This window comes from Canis aureus, chromosome 2 (genome assembly GCF_053574225.1).
Source record: "Canis aureus isolate CA01 chromosome 2, VMU_Caureus_v.1.0, whole genome shotgun sequence".
Taxonomy (NCBI): domain Eukaryota; kingdom Metazoa; phylum Chordata; class Mammalia; order Carnivora; family Canidae; genus Canis; species Canis aureus.
The window spans coordinates 60,511,880-60,535,852 of NC_135612.1; the positions used below are offsets into that span (position 1 = coordinate 60,511,880).

At 61.0% G+C, this 23,973-nt stretch overlaps 1 protein-coding gene across 1 annotated transcript in view; it reads left to right on the forward strand.

The window, feature by feature from the left end:
- Positions 1–23,973, forward strand: part of SORCS2 (sortilin related VPS10 domain containing receptor 2) — a 459,489-nt gene that overhangs the window by 423,742 nt on the left and 11,774 nt on the right. The window contains exons 12-22 of the mRNA XM_077875105.1: positions 137–213; positions 5,679–5,770; positions 6,557–6,664; positions 11,552–11,672; positions 12,565–12,698; positions 13,357–13,485; positions 15,509–15,680; positions 20,368–20,554; positions 20,804–20,937; positions 21,832–21,955; positions 23,201–23,313. Coding sequence (XP_077731231.1) covers positions 137–213; positions 5,679–5,770; positions 6,557–6,664; positions 11,552–11,672; positions 12,565–12,698; positions 13,357–13,485; positions 15,509–15,680; positions 20,368–20,554; positions 20,804–20,937; positions 21,832–21,955; positions 23,201–23,313 — 1,391 coding nt within the window. The remainder of the gene's footprint in view (positions 1–136; positions 214–5,678; positions 5,771–6,556; positions 6,665–11,551; positions 11,673–12,564; positions 12,699–13,356; positions 13,486–15,508; positions 15,681–20,367; positions 20,555–20,803; positions 20,938–21,831; positions 21,956–23,200; positions 23,314–23,973) is intronic.

The window sequence follows — 23,973 nt, forward strand, 5'->3', positions numbered from 1 at the left end:
GGGTGGCTTTGAGTGTGGGAGATGGAGACTCAGGGCATACATAACTCTTGTGTGGGGATTTGTCTGGGCACAGACCTTGGAAAGGCCCAAAGCTGGCCGATCCTAAGAGCAACCCTGCCCCTGTTCTCTGGACCAGGTAACCTGGGCTCACAGCTGGTGGAATATAAGGAAGAAATGTACATCACGTCAGACTGCGGGCACACCTGGCGGCAGGTAAGGAGGCAGGGGGCCTGACACCTGCCCCATACCCATTCTGCTGATGATTGGATCTGTGGTCCCCTCCCCTCCCAGAGGAGTTCTGAGACTTAGGTATTCACCCTCCAGCCAGCCTGACTGGGGGAACACAGGGCTCCTCTTAGCAGGTATTAATGTCTGCCATGTAAGCCACTGCTGGGGGGTTAGAGACCTGACCTGTGTCTTCACATGGTCAGACCTGTTACTGTGGGGGTCTAAGCAAAGGCAGTGAATGCCAGGGATGGGGCTGGAGCTGCCATCCTGGTGGGGAGCCACACGGTGCCTTGGAGGCTGGGGCTGAGCTCTTCTGGGAGCCCCGAGGACAGGACGCAGGGACTATAGGTGATACCCAGGTCCCTGGCAGGGGTGACTGTTGGGTATATGGCAAAGACATGGAAGAAAAGGAGAAAGTGAGGGAGGAACAGGCTTGACGGAGCCTTGCAGAGTCTGTGCTGGGGGCCTGGGAGGCGTGCAGGGGTGAGGATTCGAGGTAGCAGTGGGCCTGAGAAGAGAAAGTGGAGAAGCAGTTCTGTAGGAGATGGTTGGACCTGCCAGGGTTCCTCTGCACAGGGCCCACGTGGAGCTGACATTCTCCGCCTGGGGGGCGGGCAGTGGGCTGCGGGCGCCAGCGTCCCTGGCAGTGCAGTCACAGGCACGCCGTCAAGGAGCCGGCGTCAGGTCCACCAACTGCATGGAGTGACAGCCCCTGCTTTTCACACTGCAGAGAATGCACTAAACTTTCGTGTGTGTCTGCCCTTCCAGACAGCGTCAGGAGCTGTACTTTGGGGCAGGTTTTCCATGGTGAGGCTCCACTTGTAGCCACCCCCCACCGCCCAGGTCACGCTCAGGACAAATATGTCAAGCCCAAAGGTACCCCGTCTACCTACAGCCTGGGTATAAGGCCCTGACATTTTTAATCATATGCAAGGAATTTTAAAAAGGGCAAAAGAGACTTACTGTGTCAGAATATTTCTATTTTGCTAAAACCTGTGAAATGTGCCCAAACTTCCTTAAAGGTCACCGTCTGTCCATTTATTAAGGAAGCGTGCCCCCCCGTGAGATTAAGGAGGCCAGGGTGAAGCAGACGAGGTGTTCTAATTTTGTAGAAACCGATGGTGAGGTATCCCCAGTGACCCCTGTTGTAGAGGAACTTGCTGGGGTTCCACACTTGGGGATGTGGGAATTGGAACGCTGGTTCCGGTGGGGAGCGGGAGGCCTGGCCTTGCGGGGCAGAGGTGCGGGGTAGGGGTGCCAGAGCCCGGGGAGCAGAGGAGGGGTGCTGTGTGCCTATGTGCGAGAACAGGTGCTCTGCGGGGTTTGGCGTTCACTGGGGGGTGGGAGGCGGCGGCGGCGGTGGCCGAGGACAGGCTGGACAGTCACTCGAGGCAGAGCAGCCTACTGAGTGTAGGCAGATTGTCAGGGACGTCAGACGTCCCAGGAGAACTCTCAGAATCGGAATTACAGATGACAGCGTGTATCCGCTTAATGGACATAACCTTTTAAAAACACGAGTTCCCTAGGATGATGAAAATAACAAAGCAGGAAACATTCAAGGAGTCTCCTCGGAGCCTGGGGTGCAGGGGAGGCGGGAAGGGGCGCGATGGGAAGGGGACACCGCCTGCCCCTGGGCCCCACTGCCTGCGGCGGGCGCAGAGGGGCTGCTGATCAAGGCACCGAAACCACGGCGATGGGTGTTCAAAGCCCCTCCAGCCCCATTGGTGGGGGTCAGGACCCAGACTCCCCTCTTCCTGAGTCCCAGGCTAATGGGAGTGGGGTTGCTCTGGGGCACCCCCTGGGGTAACTGGGAGATACCCTATCTTGGGAGTGAGATGTGCCCGTGCCCTGCCCATTCTCCGGGGGGAGCCAGCGCCAGCAGGCAGGAGGCACAGCCCAGGGTAGCCAGGGCCCCTGCTCTGGGACAAACAGGCCCTGAGAACCCACTTGGGGTGGTTCCCTTGGACCACATTTGGCCCCACGGCCTGATCCCCCAAGAAAGAACATGGATCAGACCCCCAGTGGAGCAAGAATGGGGGTTCCTGTGGGGCAGACAGACCCTCTGCAAGTTCAGAGCAATGGAAGCAGCGCCCAAGGGGAGACTTCATCTCTACCTCTGGACTCCAACACCCAAACAGAGGACCCGGAGCGCTGGGTCTGTTGGATGGGTGGACACTTGGGGAGGAATGTTATGAACCTTCCTTCCATGCAGTGTCCTAAGATCTGCAGACTGTCACCTCCCTCATCCAGGAACCTCTACCTCTGTTCATGCGTCCTCCAGTAGCACCTTCCTGAGCGAATGGTTAAGAGGGACAACATCAGACACACCTACTCCTCCGACCCCTGCAGATGGGGCCACAAGCCTGGGGAGTGAGTGCTGCAGGGGTGTATCTGGGGAGCACCCAAGTTACTGCCGTGAGCCCCCACTCCAGCCTGCAGCCTCGTCACACCCAAAACACAGCCCGTCCTCCTCCCACTGGGTGTGTCCTGCTGGTGGAGACAGGAGGCCCACGGACTAGGAGTCACGGTGGAAGGCCGGGGGCTGGGTTCCAGGCCCCGGGGTCCGTCCTGGCTTTGCCAGCTACCAGCTATGGGGCTTCAGACAAACCCTGTGCGTCTCTGCACCCCTGGTCTCTCTTTGGAAAATGAGGAAATGACCTCTGAGCGTGGTTGCCATTAACAGGACCATGTACGTGCAGCCAAGGCCACCACGCTGACCACCCTGCCCTCTTCCTTCTCGTCCCGCGCTGCGACTCCCGCCTGCAGACATGTTTGAAAGCAGAGTTCATGGGATGCCCGGGTGGCTCAGCGGTTGAACATCTGCCTTTGGGTCAGGGCATGATCCTGGGGTCCTGGGATCGAGTCCCACATCGGGCTCCCCACAGGGAGACTATGTCTCCCTCTGCCTGTGTCTCTGCCTCTCTCTCTCTTTGTCTCTCATGAATAAATAAATACAATCTTAAAAAAAAAGAAAAAGAAAAAAGAAAGCAAGCAAGCAAACAAGCAAGCAGACTGCTTTCTGGGTTCTCCTGGAGAAGCTGGCCTGCAACTCAGCTGAGCCGGCCCAGCCTGGCCCACCGCACCCCTGCAGGGTGCCTGCTGGGGTCCTGGAGGGGCTCCACCGTGCTTGGTTCTGTAGCTGCCCCTTTTCTGGGTCACTTCTCCTGACCTGACAGCCTCCTGCTCTAAATACTAAGTAAGGGGGAGAGGGCAGGGTTTCCACCATTTCTCCTAAGTGGCCTTTCTTCCTTATTCAAGTCATGGTGTTTGCTAGAGAATTCCTGTGAGCCGTGGGAAACCCCAGCAGGACTTGGAGGAGGTGGAGTTATCTGGGGAAGAGCCTTGCAGGCTGAGGGAGCAGCGTGTGCGAAGGGCCTGCAGCATGTTCAGGAAAAGGAGGCCAGGGTGGCTGGTGTGTGTGAGGGTGGGAGAAAGTAGGCGGGGCATCTCCTGCAGAGCCCTGGAGGCCATGAAAGGGTTTGGAGGGGATTCTAAAAGCCTCGGGGGAGGGGAGGGCCGCTGGAAGGGGTTGGGGCTGGAGGATGTGATGTATGTCAGGGCTGCACCCACCCAGGTCTGCTAAAGTTCCACATTCCTAGGATGTGGGGCCTCTGCTCCGTGCCCCCCGCACCACGCCCTCCACACTGTGTCCTGCTGGCTCCCCGAAAATCCGACCCTCGAATAAGGAAAGACTCGTGATGGAGGAGTGGGGAGAAGGCGAAGGTGCCTCCTGAAGTTCTGTTGACAGTTTCCTGCTCCCGCTCAGTCATCTCCTAGAACATTCCCCCCAAGTCAGGAAGCTTTCAGGTCCACCCGCCCAGGCAGGGTGGGCGTCTGCTTGCAGGGGCCGGCTGAGCCACACTTGTTCGGGCCTGGCCCAGCGCTAAGTGGGGCCACATCACCCCCAGCTCCGTGGCCTCTGCCCCCGGGCCCCCAACGCACAGATGGCCGGCTCGGCCAGCCCGCACGCCACCACTTGTGGAGACCTGGACAGGCTGGCACGGAGGACTGCGCTGGCCCCGGGCAAGGGGCTGGGCTGTGTGTGTGCACACGTGTGCATGTGTATGCGTGCATGTGCGTGTGTGTGCGTGTGTGTGTGTGTGTGTGTGTGTGTAGGGGGTGGTCCTGGCTCTGTCCCCGGGGGTGAGGGGCTGGGATCTGCATGCGTGTGTGTGTGTGTGTGTGTGTGTGTGTGAGCGTGTAGGGGGGTGGTCCTGCCTCCATCCAGTCTCCTGTCCTGGGACGAGTTGTTAGGGTGCATGTGTATGTGTGTATGTGCATGTGTGTGCATATGTGTGTACGCACGCATGCGTGTGTGTGTGCATGTGCGTAGGGGGGTGGTCCTTGCTCCATCCTGTCTCCTCCTGTCCCGGGGCGAGGGACTAGGGTGCATGTGTGTGGGTGTGTGTGCATGTGGGTGTGTGTGGGGGGGCAGTCCTGGATCCATCCCGTCTCCTCCCGAGCTTCCCTGCACTCCTGCCAGCACACCCACAGGTCCTGACGCTCAGATGGTCAGGAGGTGGCGCTGATTTTCCGGGAGCCAGCAGGACGCGGGGTGGAGGGCGTGGTGGGGGGCGTGGTGGGAGGTGAGTGTGGTCAGTGGTGGGGCCCCTCCCTGGGAGAGGTGCAGGGGAGGTGCCAGCGCCCCCTCTGGGCAGGGTGGAGCCCTAGACATTTGCGCTCACGGATGATGTAGCAGAGGCCCCTGCGCCCTGGTGCCTTAGGAGCTGCACCCCTGCCTCCTGCCTGTGGCGAGGCCCTGGCCTGCACCCCCACCCCGGCCTGGCTTCCTCATGAGCCCAAGGCCACCAGGGGAGCTTCCTCCTGTGTGAGCCCTGTCCAGGCCTCATGACCATGCGTCACCTGAAGACTTAGCGGCCATTCATTCATTCACTCCCTTACTCATCCATCCTTTCTTTCATCCCCACACGGCTCGCCGCCCACAGGCACTCTCAGCTCTCAGCTGGGCCACGAAGGGGACTCAGGCCCTGCCTGGGAGGAGCCTCCCGGCTGGAGGAGCTGATGACAAATAGTGTAGCCCGGGGCCCAGAGACATTCCCCACCCAGCCTGGCTTCAGGGAGGGCTTCCTGGAAGAGGTGGCACGTCAGCTGGGTCTTAATGTCAAATAGAGCTTTGCTGACGTCTGTGATTTCTTTCTCACCTTCACGTCGTCCACCACATTGGTGGGTGAGCTTTTCCTGGGCAGGGGGCGGACGTTGTGCAACGTTCTTATGTCAGTGGTCCAGACACCGCCACGCTCGTTCAGTCATCCCGCGGGCAGAGTCTGGTGGTGTGGGGGAGCGTGGGGAGGGCCTGGGGGACAGGGGAGCCCCAGGCTGGCCCTGCCTCGGGGAGCTGGCCTCTGCTGGTGCCCCGCAGCCCCCGTGTGTTCACTGCTCTGCCCCCGGAGGGTGACCTGCCCTCAGAGTGTCACCTGTCCCCTCTGCAGGTGTTCGAGGAAGAGCACCACGTCCTCTACCTGGACCACGGCGGCGTGATCGCAGCAATCAAGGACACCTCCATCCCCTTGAAGATCCTCAAGTAATGCAGGGGGTGGGGGGCAGCATGGGGGCAGGGGCCAGGGCAGGTAGTGCGGGCAGGGCTCTGCCTCCTGGGAGCTGCTCTAGGGCAGGCAGGGGGATGCAGGGAAATGGCACGGCACGGTCAAGGGGCTGGCTGGAGGGAGGCCTGGGAGGGCTTCCCAGAGGAGGTGACGTCCATCAACAAGTTAGTCAAGGGGAGGAGGCAGGGCCAGGCAAGGAGGCCAGCAGGATGTGCCCAGGTGAGAGCGCGTTTGGGTCAGCTTCAGACCTCTGGAGGGCGTTTGTGGGGAAGTGAGGGCAGGTGTGAACTCCAGACTCAGAAGGTGCCGCTCAGGAAGCTGCTAGGAAGCTGATATCACTTGAGTCTGAAAAAGAGTTTCCTGCACTGCAAGCTGGTGACTCCGTGATACGATGCATTGCAGGGGCAGTAAGCTTCTGTCCCTGGCCTGGCACCCCCTGGGCTGGGCTCGGGCATTGGCTGGGGCTGAGCTGGATGTTCCAAGGCCCAGATAACCGTAGTCCAAGGGCTGCAAAGCAGCTTCACGGTACCCAGACGACACACCCAAGCTCCTTGCTGTAGCCTAAGGAGAGGCGGAGGCCCCGTGGTGCTGGCGGGCGGCTACACGGCCCCCCGAGAGAGAGAGCACACTGGGCCGGCTCTTCTCCCAGCACCTCAGCTGGGCAGCACTGGCCCCGGGCAGGGCTGGATCCAGCAGGGCAGCAGGTCCTGGCCATGGGGAGCGCTCCTGCCCACCTGCGGTGCTGACACCCCTTCTTCCGGCAGGTTCAGCGTGGACGAGGGCCTCACCTGGAGCACACACAACTTCACCAGCACCTCGGTGTTCGTGGACGGGCTGCTGAGTGAGCCGGGGGACGAGACGCTGGTCATGACGTGAGTGGCCACAGGAGGTGGGCGGGCAGAGGGTAGCTGACCCCGAGGTGGACCTTGCTGCTCCAAGGCATGGTCAGCACGGGACTCCTCACCTCCCTCCCCATCCTCCTCACTCTCGTCTCCAACCTGGCACCTGCCTCCTTGTGTCTTACTGCCCACTGTCCTCTGTCACCCCCGGGGACATCTGTCACCTACTCAGGATGGCCTGGGTGGTGAGGGCTGGAACCGAGTCGGGGCAGCTCGAGTGGACCACTGCCCCAAGCTGCCTTCGCAGCCGTCATCTTCATCACCATTGTTATGACGAGCTGTTGGCACCTGGAGGGGCTCCCAGGCCTGCTTCCCAGTGAGGACCCGACACCCACATGGGCAGAGGGGCGGAGCCAGGCTGTGGCCTGGGTCAGGCTGGGCTCTGAGACTGCAGCTCAGGTCCGTGGGGTGCCAGGCCTCACTCTGGGCACAGTGAGGAGGGGGCGAAGGGGCATCGGGCATCCCTGTTGGGATCTGAGGGGGTAGGAATTGAAATAGGGTGCACGGGGCCAGAGCCTGGGTAAACGGGATCCAGCTGTGGAAGGTCCTTCCTGAGCGAGCCAACCACCTGGGGGCTTGTTTGGGCAGAGCTGATCCACAGGCCAGGGCAGGGGCCTGAGACTCTGCATTCCTAATGGCTCTGCCGATTCTTGGTGTGCACCTTGGTGGGTGCAACGGGGCGCGGCTCTGTGCCCTCCTGCCTTTTACTGATAACACCCGCATGGGGGAGGCCAGGTTCCCCAAAATGCACATCTACCCGGAACCTGTGACTGTGTGGAAACAGGGTCTTCGCAGATGTGATGAATCAGGATGAGGTCACGCTGCTTGGGGGTGGGGGGCATGGGGGGCTAATCCTACGTCCTTATAAGAAGGAGAAGGATGAAGACCATCACGCAGGGAGAGTGTGAGCCCAGGCGGAGGCTGGAGGAGGCCAGGATCCCAGGACAGCTGGGAGCATCTGCGGGATCTGGGATCTGCAGGGAGCACCTGGTGGGATCTGCAGGGAGCACTCGCTGGGATCTGGAATCTGCAGGGAGCACCCACTGGGAGCTGGAAGAGGCAGGAAGGACCTTCCCCTAGGGCCCCACCCTGCGAAGGATAAGCCTCTGTTGTTTGCAGCCCTGTTTGTGGAAGTGTGTTGAGGCAGCCGCAGGGCCCCACAACGTTCCTGCTCCGTCAGGCGGCAGAGAGGACACCCGCACTGTGAACACCCAGTCTGCATGCGGTCAGTCTCCCTGCGTCCTCCTTCTCCCTGGGACAGGGCAGAAGCTCCCCAAGGGAGGCGCCCTCCCACTGACTGAGTGCCCCTGGCTCTGCACCGCAGCAGAGGCCCCGTAGGCCAGCCCTCCTCCGGTCATCCCAACAAGGCCTGCAACGTGCTGCCCTCTGTTCCTGGCCCTGGGGACCCTGAGGACCCCCCAGAGCCTTGGTCCAGATTGGCAGACAGATCAGATTTAAGTGAAGAGTGGCACCCGGCATGCTTTGTCGCTAGCATGAAAGATGCTGGAGTCCCAGGGCCAGCATGCTGGGGTCTGACAGGTGTCCTGGGCATCTCGGAGCAGCTGATCTTGAACTGGGACCAGATGGATAAGACACAGGCCCAAGGACAAGCGGCGGCTTGAGAAGGAGCCAGTGCGTTCCCCTGTTAGGATCTGGACTGACTGCCCGCTCCGGCTCCCTCTTTCCTGTGGCGGGTGGGCCTGGCCAGGGGGACAGCCGGCTGCATGACCCCCCTACCCCGCCTGCTCGGCCCGGGGTGGCCGCGGGCCCTCCCCCAGGAGTGGATTTCTGGCCTGGGAGCCTTTCCCTGGCGTGATCCCCTCCTAGCCCACGGCAGCCTCCACCCTGCGGCCCTGTCCGCTCTCCCGTCTGTCTTGCCCTCCTGAACACCCCAAAGAGGCCCACCTGGATAAGCCTCCAGCCTCAGGCCGAACCTGGCAGGAAACTGCCCAGCACCAACAATGCTGCCCGCCACGCCCAGGCCCGCCTCCACCTGCGCGGCTCCAGGCCGTCCCCTCGTTAGCGGGGAGATCATGTGAAGGCACCCCAAGTTCCTCCGGCTGCCGGGGCAGGGCTGGGAGCACAACAGTCCTGGTCAGCCCACGGCTGCTGACCGCCACTGACCACCACCACTTCTGTGCCCACCCCCAGGCTCCTGGGAACTCAGATGGCGTGGGCCAGATGGACGCAGGAACAGGGAGTGCGGGTCCTCCCTCGGGATGGGCAGCCTCTGAATTCCTGGTGGACTTAAACTCGGTTTTAGTGACCCATCCCCGGGGGGCCTTCCCTGCCACCCCCAGGACAGAGGCAGCCTGGTGCCCTCCCTACCTCTTCCCCAGTACGGCCCCTTGGACAAGGGCCGAGGGGACGCTGTGCTGAGCCCCCCTCTATGTGACGGGGTGTTTTCATACGTGATCTCATTTTGTCCTCATAGGAAATGTCCACGGAGGGATTTATCCCCCTGCCCCCCTTTTCACAGGTGCTAACATCTCAGCAGTTCTGCACCAAGGGAGTGGTGGGTGCGGCCCCCCATCACCTCAGCTGACCTTGGTCCCGAGAGCAGAGCAGAGGGCGGGGACCCCGTGATGCCATCCTAGAGACCCTGGGTGGGGTGCTTCCCCTGGACACCTGGTCGCTGCCGTGCCCCTGCCTGGAGACGCGTCATGTCACGTTATGTCACATTCCAGGCTCAGGTCAGGGGCGGGAGGGAGGCCGGCTCCTCCTGGGCCCCAGCAGGTTGCCACCGTGTGTGTGGGCGAGGGCAGGGCTCTGTTTGGGGTGTGCGTGCAGGCCGTGTCGCAGGGCTGCCATCCGCAGAGCGGAAAGCAGGAGCCAGAAACGCGGGCTCACAGGTTTGGGAAAGGGCCCAGCCGTGGGGTGCATGATGGGCATGCGTCGGGCTGTGTCGTGTTTGTGCGGGTGCAGTGCACGAGCTGTTCTCAGGATAACGTGGTTTTCAGGAGGGGGACAGGCCGCTCGGCGGCAGGGGTGCCCAGAGCATCCCTATGGAGCTAAGACCCTCACACCCTGTTTCCATAACCGACCCAGCAGGCTTCGTTCTGGGGGACGGGAGACAAGGGCACTGACCGCAGGGAAAGGTTGAGGCTGGGACAGCAGGAGGCCCAAGGTCCCCGAGGACCGTCAGAAGCCCCTGGCCAGGGTGCAGAGGTGGGGATTTCATCTGCAAAGTACAGATAACAGTACCTACTTCGTGGGTCTGTGTCGGAGCAGAGGAATTGTGGCATTGTGTGTGTGAAGCTCCTCCTGTGCGCCGGGAGCCCACACCAACCATCCTGAAAGGGCACGGCTATCATCCCCATTTTAAAGCCACGGAAACTGAGGTACACAGAGGGAGGGAACCTGCCCAAGGTCACACACGGGACACGGGGCCTGCCTGGCTCAGAGCTGCCTTAGGAACACAAACTCCTCTTCACATATCGGGCTCGGATATTCAGAGCCAGCCATCAGGTCCCCAAGAAAACACTCCAAGACACTTCTCACCTGCCACCTTGGAGTGGGGTTAGGACCGTTTCAGATCATGACTGTCCTTCCCCAAGCATCAGTCCCTGTCAGCATGCTTGGAAAGGGACTGAGTATAGCAGGGTGTATAACCTCCCCCACCCAGATGCTCAGCCTCTAGTGATATGTCCTGAATGCTGTAGGATGGACTGGGGAAGGACCGGAAGTGCAGGCAGGGGCCCTCTTCTCTGGTTGTCTTTGGAGTCCAAGGGAAGCCCCTGAAACAGCAGTCCTTGTAGAGAGGAAGGGATCTGGGTATATGGTCAGTGAGCACTGAGGAAGAGGAAATGGCTCAGACAACCTGTGTGACCTGGGGCAAGTTACTCAACCTCTCTGTGCCTCAGTCTCCCTTTCTGTAAAATAGGGGTGGACTCACCTCACAAGTCCATGGTGGGGATTAGAGCAGACGGCACAGATGGAGCCCCGAGCCCATGACGGGTGCCCCGTGAATGGCGGCCCTTTAGAGAGCACCGGGGTGTCCATCCCTGCTTCCTCCACTCGCCAAGGCTGGGGCCGCATGGGGAGCAGGATGTGAGCACGGGCTGCGTCCTTCCCGTCCTGCCGCTGCCAGCAACGTGCTGACTCCTACTTCTCCTTGGATCCCCGGTTGTGCCTGGAAAAACAGCCTGTGGCCCCACTCAGCAGAGCTGGGTGTCCCAGGCACAGACACCCCAGCCTGGTACCCCTGACCTGGGGGTCCCAGGCACAAATCCCCCCGTGGTGCCCCTGACTTGGGGGTCCCAGGCACAGATCCCCCCGTGGTGCCCCTGACCTGGGGGTGCCAGGCGCAGACCCCTGGCTCAGTGACACTGACAGAGGCAGGAGAAGCCCGGCAGCAGCCAGCTGACCCCCTGTCATCTTCAGAACAGAAGCGAGGACCGTGGAAGGCAGTGGGAAGGCCTGGGTGGCAGCTGGGGGTTCTGGGCTCCTGACATGACTGCGCCCACTTTCTCGTCCATTGAGGGGGGCCGTGGGGGGGCAACACCCACCTGTACAATCCATGAGCCACAGACAGCGTGTGCCAGTTGTGTGGACACCGGTGTTGGGACCACATACCTGTGGCCCGCTGGACACTTTGCTGGGGGCCGGGGGCTGTGGTGCCAGGGCCCAGGGGGCCAAGATACCAGGCGGACGGGGGGTCAGCGGTACTGGGGTGCCAGGGGGCCGGGTGGCCAGGAGCTGGGTGCTGGGGTACTGGGGTGTCCCGGCACGGTCTGCGAGGCCAGGGGCGGTGTCACTGTGCCCGCTGCACCGCGGGAGCCGAGGCCCAGGGGAGGTGGTTTGTGCCAGGCCGCGGGCCGGGCTAGGGTGACTTCCCTCCCCGCCACCCTCCGTCCGCAGCGTCTTTGGCCACATCAGCTTCCGCTCCGACTGGGAGCTCGTCAAGGTGGACTTCCGGCCGTCCTTCTCCAGGCAGTGCAGCGAGGACGACTATGGCTCCTGGGACCTCACCGACCTCAAGGTGGGCCTGGGCACGGGGCAGGGCGGCCCCTCCGCGGCCAGCCCCCGTCCTGCGCGGCGGCACCGGGAGCCCCACCCCCGAGGGCTTCCCAGGACCCGGCGGCCCTCAGACCCGGCCTTCTGCTGGACTTGAGGGCCCCGCCCGGCGCCTGGGCTGCTCTGGGCTGGGGGCTCCGAGCCAACCGTGCGGTCCCGCGTGCTTGGGATCTGGGGTTCGTCCCAGGGTAGGCGGTGCTGCGGGGCCTGCGCTATACATGACCTAACACCCCTGGGGCGGGGTCTGGGACAGCCCACCCCAGAATCTCAGACACACAGATGTTTCTGGAACAAAAAGAGTAGTCACATGAAGCAAAATAAGGGCTGGAAGTGGCTCCCCTGCGGTCCAGACCAGGTCGTGCTGCCAGAACTGTGACAGGAGGGCCAGGGTTCCAGGACGGCTGGGGTTCCCGCACCTCGCACCTGTTGCTGCTCCTGTCACTGTTGTGGGGCGGGGGCAGGGCCTGCTGTGTCCACACACGCCCCGGAGGCCGCGGCTCCTCCGAGCTCCTGCACAGGTGTGCACTCTGCAGGTCTAGGGGACGAAGAGAAATGTAACAGGGACCTGGTTTCCAGCGGCCCTGCAACCCCTCAGGCCCAGGGGGAGCATGTATACAGTGGGTGCTCAATGGATGCTTGCGGGCTGGGATGGGAGGGAGGCTGCCCCAGCGGGACCTCAGGCCCGCCAACCCCGTCCTGGGCCTTGGTTTCCCCATCTGGGAAAGGGCACCGCCCTGTGCGCCGACGGCTGCCGGGGGCTGAGGATCGGCTGTCCTGGAGACGGCAGGGTGGGCAGTCCAGCCTCCGGAGGGCAGTCGGCCCTCCTGGGCGGGCTCTCACCCCGCGTCCCGCTGCAGGGCGACCGCTGCATCATGGGCCAGCAGAGGAGCTTCCGCAAGAGGAAGTCCACGTCCTGGTGCATCAAGGGGAGGAGCTTCACGTCGGCCCTGGAGTCCCGGGTGTGCAGGTGCCGCGAGTCGGACTTCCTCTGGTGAGGACCGCCCGGCACGGGTCTCAGGCTCGCGGTCCTCCTGCCGCCTCTTGCTGTGCGCCAGGGCCAGCGCCAGGTCCAGCTGTGCCCCCGGGGGGAGTGCGAGGAGCTTGGGGAACCCAGGGGTGCGGTGGGGGGATGGGTGCCAGGAATCAGGAGGGTGTCCTGGGAGCTAGCGGCGCCCACCCAGCCTTCCCAGACTCCCAGAGCCTTGTTCAGGAAGCCCCTGGCCCAGCGCCTGCCTCCCTAGCCATCCTCAACCCTTGCCGTCCTGCTCCCCATTATGTGCTGGCCACCCCTCCTCCTGCATCTCCCTTCACCAATGTCACCGACGGGGGGTGGGGGGGTGGGCGGGCTTGTGCAGTGCCTCTCCCCCCTCCCCTGGCTGTCTCTAATCTCCTTTGGGATTGGTGCACCTCCTCCAGGCAGCCCTCCAGGACACCCAGGCTGGGCTCACTGCTCTCCTGTGAGTTCCCAGAATCCCCTCTGCATGCCTTCTCACCTGGAAGGTAGCTGATGTTCAGGCTGGACAGGGCCGCGTGGACTTGCCTGTGATCCCACAAACGGTCATAGCAGACCCTTGCCGTGAGGCCTCCCCCCAGCCAGGCCCCCATCCCCACTGGTGCCTACCTCCCAACCGCGGTTCTCTCTCCTCCAGCGACTACGGATTTGAGCGCTCCCCCTCCTCAGAGTCCGATGCCAACAAGTGCTTTGCCAACTTCTGGTTTAACCCCCTATCCCCGCCAGACGACTGTGTGCTGGGCCAGACCTACACCAGCAGCCTCGGGTGAGCGCGGCACGGGCCTCTTCGTCTCCCTCCAGGGGCAGAGCCACCATGGCAAGGGGAGGCAGCTGACGATGTCCTGTCACTGACCCTGCAGGGTCCCCATCTCAGCCCTCGTGAGGCAGCACCAGGGGGGTCTGTGCTCTGAGCTGCCTCTGAACAAGGAACGGAAGGATTAGGTACCTAAAGCTATAAACCCACAGTGTCAGGAGTTCCCAGGACCTTGTCTCTTAAGGTCTCTGCTTCTAGTTGAGGAAGTTTTGAGATGAAAGAAGACATCAGTGAACTTACTAGAACATCCCCATTACTTCCTCTGGGGAGGAGCAGGGCAGAGCTTGAGGGAGCAGGGCCAGATGTTGCAGGGTTTGGCCTCAGCAGTGTAAATTCCACCAGCCAGCAGCCAGCCATTCACCCATCATCCCTCCCTCCCTCCCTCCCTCCCTCCCTCCCTCCCTCCATCTCCCTTCCATCCTTCCATCCATCATTCACCCATCATCTCTCCCTCTCTCCATCCATCCATCCATCCATCCATCCATCCTTCCATCCATTCACCCACATCCCTCCATCCATCTGTCCATCCATTCATCCTTCCATCATTCAACCACCATCATCCATCCATCTATCCTTTCATCCATTCACCCATCACCTCTCCCTCCCTCCCCTTCCATCCATCCATCCATCCCTCCATCCATCGATCCTTCCTCCCATCCTTCCATCGTTCACCTATCATCTATCTATCCATGTATCCTCCACCCATCCATCCATCATTCACCTATATCCATCCATCCATCCATCCTTCCATCCATCATTACCCCAATCCTTCCATCCATCCATCCCCCTTCCATCCTTCCCTCCACACATCCATCCCTGCATCCATACATCCAGCAGCCAGAGCAGACGCTCTGATGCACCCACTAGGGCTTGGCAAGCAGACTGTTGTCTGACGTGTCAGAGCCAGCACCCACATCAAGGGTGAAGGGTTGCACGTCATACCATGAGCATACTCTGGGCACAAGGGTGCTGTGGGTGGGAGTAGCTCTTAGAATGTATTTTCTTCTAAATTAGTCCAATGTGTTTTGCATGATAAACCCCTGAACGTATACTCAGTGGCTGAGCTCTGGGGGCAGGAGGGGGCACCAGGCCTAGGGATGTGGGCAGAACCAGGCACTTTGGCTGTGATGCTAGTTTTAGGGACACAGAGTCCCGGTGTATCCTGAGGAAGCTTCACAAGTGGCAAGTCAAATGATGCTGTCCCTGCCGTGGTTTGCCTGGGGTCTCCTAAAAGTTTCATCAGAGCCCACGGTCTCTGCCCTCCGAACCCCTATCCGGCCTCCTCACAGCCCTGCTCCCTACTTTGTCTCCAGCTGCCCACCATAGGACCTTTGCCCACGCCGGTCCTGCTTCCTGTTCGCCCTTCTGGCTTCAGCTGAAGGGACGGATTCCCAGAGCTTGTCAGTGGTGATTTGACCTCATGGGGGTTGTAGAGCGATGCAGTCCGCCTCTCGCACTGGGCGGTCCCCCGGCAAGGGCAGGGGCTGTGCGTGCTCAGCCCATCCCCAGCAAATACATGGTGGATCAGGTGTCCTCTGGTGGGGTGGTGAGGAAGGGAGCCCCGAGGGGGCGTGTCGGCACACGGCCACGGCTGAGCCCCGGCCAGTCTTGGGCAGTTTTCCCTGCAAGGCCCCTGCATGTGGGCTGTGCCCAGTCACACCCTCGGCCACAAGGACAGCAGGTGTTAGGGTTGTCCTGAGCACTGTGACCACACAGGGAAGCAGCCAGCCAGGGAGCAGACCCTGCCATCACTGGTCACCCTCCACCCAGCCCGGCTTCTCAGCTCTGTCCGACCCAGGGCAGCGATGGCCCTCGGTGGGGCCAGGTGGAGGCCAGGAGGCTAGGAGGAGGCCAGGCATCCGTGGGGAGGCCGCCAGCCAAGAGACACAGCTCGCCGGCAGCGAGTCCCCCGGGCCGCGGGGCTTGTGCCCTCCGCCGCCGTCCCTGCAGACCCTGACCTGCCCTCTGGCCGCAGGTACCGGAAGGTGGTGTCCAACGTGTGTGAGGGCGGCGTGGACCCGCGGCAGAGCCCAGCGCAGCTGCAGTGCCCGCTCACGCCGCCCCGGGGCCTGCAGATCAGTATCCGCGGCGAGGCGGTGGCCGTGCGGCCCGGAGAGGACGTCCTGTTCACGGTGCGGCAGGAGCAGGTGAGTGCGGTGTGCTGTCCCCGCTGGGCGCTTCCGCGGGGCAGGCAGGGGACGGGCGTGGGTGGGTGTCCCCTCTGCCTGCAGGTGGTTTAGAGCAGAATCATCCAGGCCAGCGTTTTCCAAGCCGGGGGGGTAGTGGGTGGGTAAGATGGGGCCCAAGTCACCTCGTAAGGATGGGATCCAAACCTCAGAGGACTGGAATATGGACGGGGGTGGGGAGGGTCACCGTGCAGCCAGCACACGAGGCGAGGACCCTTCCGCACATGGCGGTGTGTGTGTTTACTGGGCTCTGACGCTTCCAAGATTCATTCATTCCTGTGGGCGGCAATGCGTTAAACCTCTAATTATATTGATTTAGTTAATCTGGAATCTTCAGAAAAGGAGAAAGTTTTTTTTTTAAAAAAGACAAACCACTATTACTTATAATCCCAGAACCAAAGATAAATCCTGTAGGTAGATGATAGATACAGATTTATTTCTATGTCATAGATACAAAAATGTGAATTCCCTCCCAATCTTATGCTTCCTCTCGTCTTCTCTTTAGTATAAGTATTACGCATTCTTCTGACTTAAAAAAGAATCTATACTCACGATAGAACATTTGAAAAACGCCTGAAAATGTTGAGAATATAAATACCACCAAAACCCCCTGTTCCCCCCAAGGTAACAGCTTCGAAGTTTTGCATTTTCTTTTAGTCTTTTGAAATTAATACACAGCAAAGTTATTTTTCTGAGTATGGAAGTAACAGAGGCACCGTAGAACATCCAGAAACGGAACTCAGAAGAACTTTCCCAAACTCAAAGTGACGGGAAAGCAGGGAAGGGAAGCCCACTCGCCCCTGGAGGGAGACCTGCCCAGGACCCCCGGCCGTCTGCACACCCAGCTCTATTGCGCACTCGGGTTTTGGGTTAAGAAATAAGCTGAAATGAAGCGAGTTCAGCTTTATAACCTGTTATTTGCACAGGTCCTTCAGGTGGGGTGGGGTGATGATGACAGAGGTGTTTGCTGTTGCAAAGCAGGGACCCTGGTCTCATGCAGACAGAGAAACTGAGGCCAGAGGACGCAGAGTTGTATGTGTGGTGAGCGCCCGTGTGCCCAGCCTCCCCAGTGTGCTCCTCCCACCCGATCTGTAGCCAGGGAAACCCCAGCTCAGAGACATGCAGTGACTCACCTGAGACCACACAGCAACAGGTGACAGAGCTGGCCCTGGGCCCCAGGCCTGGGGACTCTGCATGGACAACGCCTGGTCTGTGGCCTCCAGACTTGGGCTGAGCCTGGGGCAGGCCCTGGGTCTCACCCACTTCTGGTCCCTTCTGCTGATGAGCCTGGCCCTGAGACTCCTACTTGGGGCCTCAGGGGTGGCCCTGGGGTTGGGGGTAGGCATCTGTCACAGCAGCATCTTGGCCTTGGGGAGTGCGATGCCCCCCTCTGGGGGCGGGGCCCCTGGCCCCTCAGAGTGGACTCCCTGCAACTGTGCCCCAGTTGCAGCACAGACTCCCAGAAGAACGGCCTTCTGCTGCCCCCTAGAGCCTCCCATCTGGGTGAATTCTTCAGCGAGAGCCAGGACAGGACAGGCCCATCAGCCTCCTCCCCGCCCCTGCGGGCCCAGCCTGGATTGCAGACGCCTGGGCCGCTGGAGGTGAGGGGAGTGCCCCAGAGATGCTCTTGTGAGAGATGTCTCCATTGCACACCTCTGTGTGGAAGAGGCCGCTGGCTTCCTTGTAGAGGTCGGGAGAGTGTGGGAGCCCTGTTGGGGTGGACATGCACACATGGGCGCACACTCACACGCTCATACACCAACACAGGGGCTCGGGCACACTCTCGCCACGTGTTCACACCCTTGTAGCCACTCACGCATCTGCACACTGACACACAAGTCACACCCACCCTCACTCAGGGGCCAAGCTGCGTGTGGAAAGTGCTGGATCTGGGGCGGGGGCCAAGTTCTGTGAGTATCTAAGAATTAAAAATAAGGGCTGATAGAGAGCCCAGAAATAGAGCCACACAGAAATGTGCAGCTGATCCTGACACGGGAGCCAAAGCATCCCAGTGGAGGGATGGAGCGCCGATAATAATGAGCTTCGGCAGGAACCTCGCACCTGGTAACAGATGGACTCAGAATGGACCCCAGAGGTCCACAGAGGTCAATGTAGAAAACTATTGGGGCACCTGGGTGGCTCAGCGGTTTAGCCCCTGCCTTCGGCCCAGGGCGTGATCCCAGGGCCCTCGGATGGAGTCCCACATCTGGCTCCCTGCAGGGAGCCTGCTTCTCCCTCTGCCTGTGTCTCTGCCTCTTTCTGTGTCTCATGAATAAATAAATAAAATCTTTTTTAAAAAAGTAGAAAACTATCAATCATCCAGGAAAAAGATAGAAAATATGCCAACCTAGGGCCAGGCCAGGCGTGTGTAGACACCAAAAGCATCATCCATAAAGGAAATTTGGCAAATCGGACTTTATCCAGGTGGGACGCTTGAGCTCTGAGGGAGACCCCCTGCAGAAGGTGAGAAGCAAGCCATGAAGAAAATATTTACCCAGCACACATCCAGTGACCACTGGTACCCAGGACACGTCAAGAGCAGAAAGAAAACACCTGGTTAGGAAACAGGTAAAGGACACAGGGACGGTTCATCTCAGACAACAAGCAGGTGACCATTGAGCATAGGCAGTCGTTCAGCCTCACTGGCCATTAGGGAAATGGGAATCCAACCCCAGTGAGGTGTCACTGCACACCTATGAGATGGCCAAAGTAAGAAACAGCGACCCGACCAAGCACCGGTGAGGATGTGGAGAAGCCGGACCCCTCCTACACGGCTGCTGGGAGGATGAGATGGTACCGCCACTCTGGAAAACCCTTGGGCAGTTTCTCAAAAAACTAAACACACAACCAGCAAGTGCACTCCTGGGTGTTTTGTCTCGGAGGAATGCAGACTTGTGTCCACACGGAACCCTGCCCGCGAGCGCCCACCACAGCTTATTGCAGAAATGCTGGGAACCGGGAACACCGGGATGTCCTCGGAGGGGTGTCTGCTTGGACAGTGGTGCAGCCACAGCTTGGGACACTACTCCCCGTGAAAAGGAGCAGATTCCTGCTACGAGCCACAACCTGGGTGAGTCTCCGGAGAATTAAACTGAATGAGAAAAAGGCAACCCCAGTGACTCTGTGCTGTCGAGCTCCATTTATAGGACATTCGTGAGAGGACAAAGTTGCAGAAACGGATGGATGGGTGGCTGCCAGGGTGTCAGGGGTGTGATGGCAGCGCTGGCTCGGTGGCCCTGCCCCCCAGCGGTGTCCATGTCTGTATCCTAGTTGGCCCGTTCTGGTTTCCGGCAGGTGTCAGCACCGGGCATGCGGTGCGGGACACACGGGATCTCTGCCTCGGTCCCTACACATCCACGCGAGCTGGTGGTGGTCTCAGAATAAGATGTCCACGTCTTCTTAAAGTGCTCGGCAGCACACAGAGCAAGGCGGATGCCGGGGTGGGGTGACGGTGACAGATCTCTTCTCCACTCTCGTGTTTGCTGCTTGTCGGCGTGGCCACTGGACTCCTTTCTGACCAGGGGGAGAAATGACAAGTTATCTTAACCGAGCGAAGTGTTTAAATAGTTCAGCGAGCACCAGCGAGTGGCCCACAGGCAGGAGCTCGGGGTCCCCAGGGGTGCTGTGGCGCCACGTACTCCTTGAAGCAGCAGGGCCCTCCAAGGGGCTGCTCCACAGGAGCACTGGATGGTGAGTCCGGCAGTCCCCGGGCTCTAGCCCAGCGCATGGGGACCGTAGAATGCCACGGGAGTAAGCTGTTGTCACCAGTGACCACGTGCTACAGGCATAAAGCAGCACGTGCTTCTCTCCCAGTTTCGGAGGCTGGAAGTCTGAAATTAAGGCGTCAGCAGAGCTTGGCTCCCACCGGCGGCTCCGAGGGGTGGGAGGAGGGTCTCTTGGCTCAGGACTGTGTCGCCATGGTCTCCACCTGTCGTCACATGGCCGTCTCTTCTGTGTCCCAAGCCCCCTCCCCTGGATGGGAACCCATCCTGCTCTGACGTGACCACATCGTAACCAATCGCTTCTGCAAAGACCCTATTTCCAGTGAAGGCCACCTTCTGAGCTCCTGGGGGACGTGGACCTGGGGGCACAGACACTGATCACCCAGTCCCCGTAATTGTGGGGCAAGTTAAGTGAGCACGATTCATGGGAAAGGACTCTCCTCGGGTTTTAAGGCTCAGCAGGTGCAGAATGAAAGGATTCTAAGTGGTCAGCACTATTCCTGTGTTGTTCTGGGTCACCAGGAAGTGGGGTCCGGGGTGTTCCCACAGGGACAGGTGGCAGGAAGGAGCGATGGGGCCGGGGAGGTACAGCATGAGGACTCTTCCTCGCTGTGAAGCCGGGAAGGATATTGCTTCCCGTGTCCTTCCCCGATTCCCTGCACCTGTGAGCTGCCCTGACTGCTCCCCTCTGCAGCCAGGTGGCCTGGGCCTGGGCCCTGCTGCCACCCCCGTGCATCTCTGCGGCTCCCGGGCCTTGTCTGCCACCCGCAGCCCTGCCTGCCGGGCCGGAAACCCCAAGGGCGAGGCAGGTTCCCGGGGTCCCGGGGCCCACGCCTTCTGGGGGGAAGAGCGAGCACCTGAGCCGCTCGCTGCTGGCCCGTCCGCCTTCCGGTCACTCCTCGGTGGCCTCGTGCTATTTCCTGCAGGGTGATGTCCTGACCACCAAGTACCAGGTGGACCTGGGGGACGGCTTCAAGGCCGTGTACGTGAACCTCACGTTGACCGAGGAGCCCATCCGGCACCGCTACGAGAGCCCCGGCGTCTACCGCGTGTCCGTCAGGGCGGAGAACGTGGCGGGCCACGACGAGGCCGTGCTCTTCATCCACGTCAACTGTAAGTCTGTCACCCCTCTGAGGCCACGAGCCACCCCCTGGGGCAGAGAGAACCCAGTCTTCGGGGAAGTGCGGGAGACCCCCAGGGCTGCCACAGGACCCCAGGCCTCGGAGGGCGAGCCCGAGAGCTCTAGGTGGGGCTGCCGGCGAGGCTGGGGAAGTGATGCAGTTGGCGGGGACCAACGAGCCCCCTCGGAGGTGGCCAGCGCCCCGACGTCCTCTAAGCCGGGCCTTTCCCGGGCCCCCGCAGCCCCCCTGCAGGCGCTCCACCTCGAAGTGGTTCCTGTCGTTGGCATCAACCAGGAGGTGAACCTCACGGCCGTGCTGCTGCCTCTGAACCCCAACCTCACCGTCTTCTACTGGTGGATCGGCCGCAGCCTGCAGGTACACTGGCCCCCGGGTGGGAGTGGGCGGCAGGGCGCTGCCCCGGGGCCTGGGCAGAAGGACACAGCGTATGACACTGTGGCATCGGGGCACGCACACGCCGGCCTTTCTTGCTGAGCATCTGCTCGGGTCCCTGGCTGGGTCTGAGTCTGGCGGACATGGGACAAAGTGCACCAGACCCTGCCTTTTCCTGGGGACAGTGATGTGAGCAAATCAGGTGACCTGAGTTGTGATACATGTCACGAGAAGGGGACAGGGGAGGTGTCGTGAGCTCCAGGGATGATCAGGCCATTTCTAGTCTGGGTGTTGGTGTGGTCAGGGAAGGCTTCATGGAGAAGGGGACCTCTGGGGCTGGACCTGATGTCAGAAGCCCCACCCAGTGCCCTGGGTCATACTCTGTAAGCAATGGGGAGCCACAGATGGTAGCTGCTGGGAGGGCTGGAGGGTCTGAGCCCAGGCACCCTGGGGACCCACAGAGGGCCATCCTTCGCTCGTTCAGTGGGCTGCACCCCAAGCAGAAAGACCCCAACAGCGCCTGAAGGCCCAGACACAGGGCCCAGTGGGGAGGAGCAGGAGGCCCCAGATTGTGTTTCTCTGGAATGGGGAGGGTGAGGAAGGCACTAGGCTCTGGGTTTGAATCACAACTCAGCTACCTGCAGCCCAGCTCTTCGGGCAGGTCCTGGAAGAAGGGGACACTGGGGTGCTGGGTCCAGGCTGGACTGCCTTAGAGCTGCTGGCTCGGGGGGGGCTCCCGTGCCCCCGGTGCTGCCCCGTGTTGTGGCCAGGGCAGGGATAGTGAGCGTGCTCAGTGAGGCCCTGGGCAGCGGATGGGCCGCTGTCCTGCGTGGGGACCGCCCGCCACCCTGGCCCTGACCCCTGCTCCGGCCCCCACAGCCGTTGCTGTCCTTGGAGAACTCCGTGACCACGCGGTTTGCAGACACGGGGGACGTGCGTGTGACGGTGCAGGCGGCCTGTGGGAACTCAGTGCTACAGGACTCCAAGGTGGTCCGCGTGCTGGGTGAGTCCCCTCCCTGGGTCACGCAGCATGTCTCATCCCTCACAGGAGCCTCGGGTTCGAGTGATGCAGGGAGCATAAGCCGCAGACACCCTGGTGATGCAGGCAGCCGCAGGCTAGAGAGAGGAGTCAGTGAGCATGGCTCTGACGCTCCCCGGCTTCTCTGGCCTCAGTTCCCCTCTCTGTGACATGAGCATGGGTGCGTCCTTGTGTCCTGTAGCACCCGTGGGCCTCACATGGCACAGACGAGGGGGCGGCTAGGCACTTGTCAGGGTCACCCAGCGATGTCTCCCTGGAGCCCGACCCCTCCCACAACGCCTGTCAGCTGAGCCCCTAACAGCCTTTGTTGAGACTCCTTCTGAATCTGCATCCTGTTTCCTGGCGCTCACTGGGGCCCCCAGCTCCTTCACAGGGGACATTTACCATAGGAAATGAATCGAATCCTAAGGATGGAAGACACCCGCTCCCGCCCAGCATGCTGTTGGCCCCATCACACCCATAAAACCTGTTTGCTTTGAGAACAGCCTCTCCTGTGGACAGCGGCCATCAGTCAAATATTCAGCAGGCCTGCCTTTGGCTGTTCCTTTGTTCACAAACATGTGTGCACAGGGGTCTAAGCCCAGAACTTGGAAATAATCACCACCTCCCCTGCTGTGAGACACCGAGTTCTCTGGTCACAAAAGCCCTCTGGTCGCTCATCCCTGCAAAGCCTCCCCTCATTTCACAAGTGAGAAACCTGGGAGGAACATGGACAGAGTACAATGAGCTCTGAGCCTGCCAGCTGCAGGGCCTGCTCACCACCACCAGTGGCTCTGGAGTGGGCCTCTGAACTGGGAACCCCAGGACACGTGAGGGAAATGTGGGGTCTCTGCCCTTGCGGGACTCTTACTCTGGTGGGGAGACCAGCCCATTGAAGTCCGTGGATCCCTGGGGGATGGAGTATGCACATCCTTGAGAGTGCATGGGGCAGATCTCATGGTGCGTGTGCCAGGCCCTCCCTCCCTGGTGGGCACCAGTGTGTTCATCATCATGGTTGTCAGCAGCGTTGTCATGGTCGTTTACTAGGTGCCAGTCAGTGAGGTGGGCCCTGCCCAGCCACTGGCACAAGGAGGACTCTTGTTTTCCAAAAGTGGACCACGGGGCCCGACCGCAGGGCTGTCCCGGGCCATCTGGGCTGGGTGGCCTCCTGTGGGGGCAGAGCCACGCTGCCCAGGACTGACCGGCTCTCCCGTCTCTGCCTCTTTTCAGACCAATTTCAGGTGGTGCCTCTGCGGTTTTCCAAGGACCTGGATGCGCACAATCCCAACACCCCTGAGTGGAGAGAGGACGTGGGCCTGGTGGTGACCCGGCTGCTCTCCAAGGTGCTCCCGGCCGGCCAGCGCCAGAGCCTCCCAGCACCTGTGGGCGTGTGCCCCGGAGGAGGGGAGGGGGGCAGAGGGGGAGGGGAGGGGCCAGACCTCCAGGGCGGGGTGGGCGGCCTCAGTCTCTGTGACCTGGCCTTGGGCTGGCACCCCTGGTGCTTGGAGGATCTGCTGCCCTGGCTCTAGGGGACACGTGGCTGCAGCGCCAGCTTGCAGGGGAGGGACAGGCTGGCATCGTCCATGCACATCGAGTGAGCACCAGTTGTGTGCCCAGGACACAGTTTCTCTGAGGGCCCACAGTCTCCTTAATGTGATTCTTATTTCTTCACGGAGTTTCTCTTCTGGGCTGGACACTGGAGGCAGAGATGAGTGCATCTGCCTGCTGCCCTCGGGGAACTCAGAGCACAGACAGGCAGTGCTCCTGGGGGCAGAGGACACTCAGGGCCTTAGTCCTGCAGTGAGAAGAAGACCAGCCCTCGAGAGTCATCCAAGGCTGTCAGAGGCCGAGGCCTGTTCTGGCCATGACTCCCTTCAGCCCAGCAGTAATGCTGCAGATACTGGCCTGGGCATTGAAGGGTGAATAGGAGTTTGCTGCATGAAAGTGCTTGGAGTGGGATTTTCAGGAGGCCGAGGACCCGTGTATGCTGGGCTTTGTGGGTT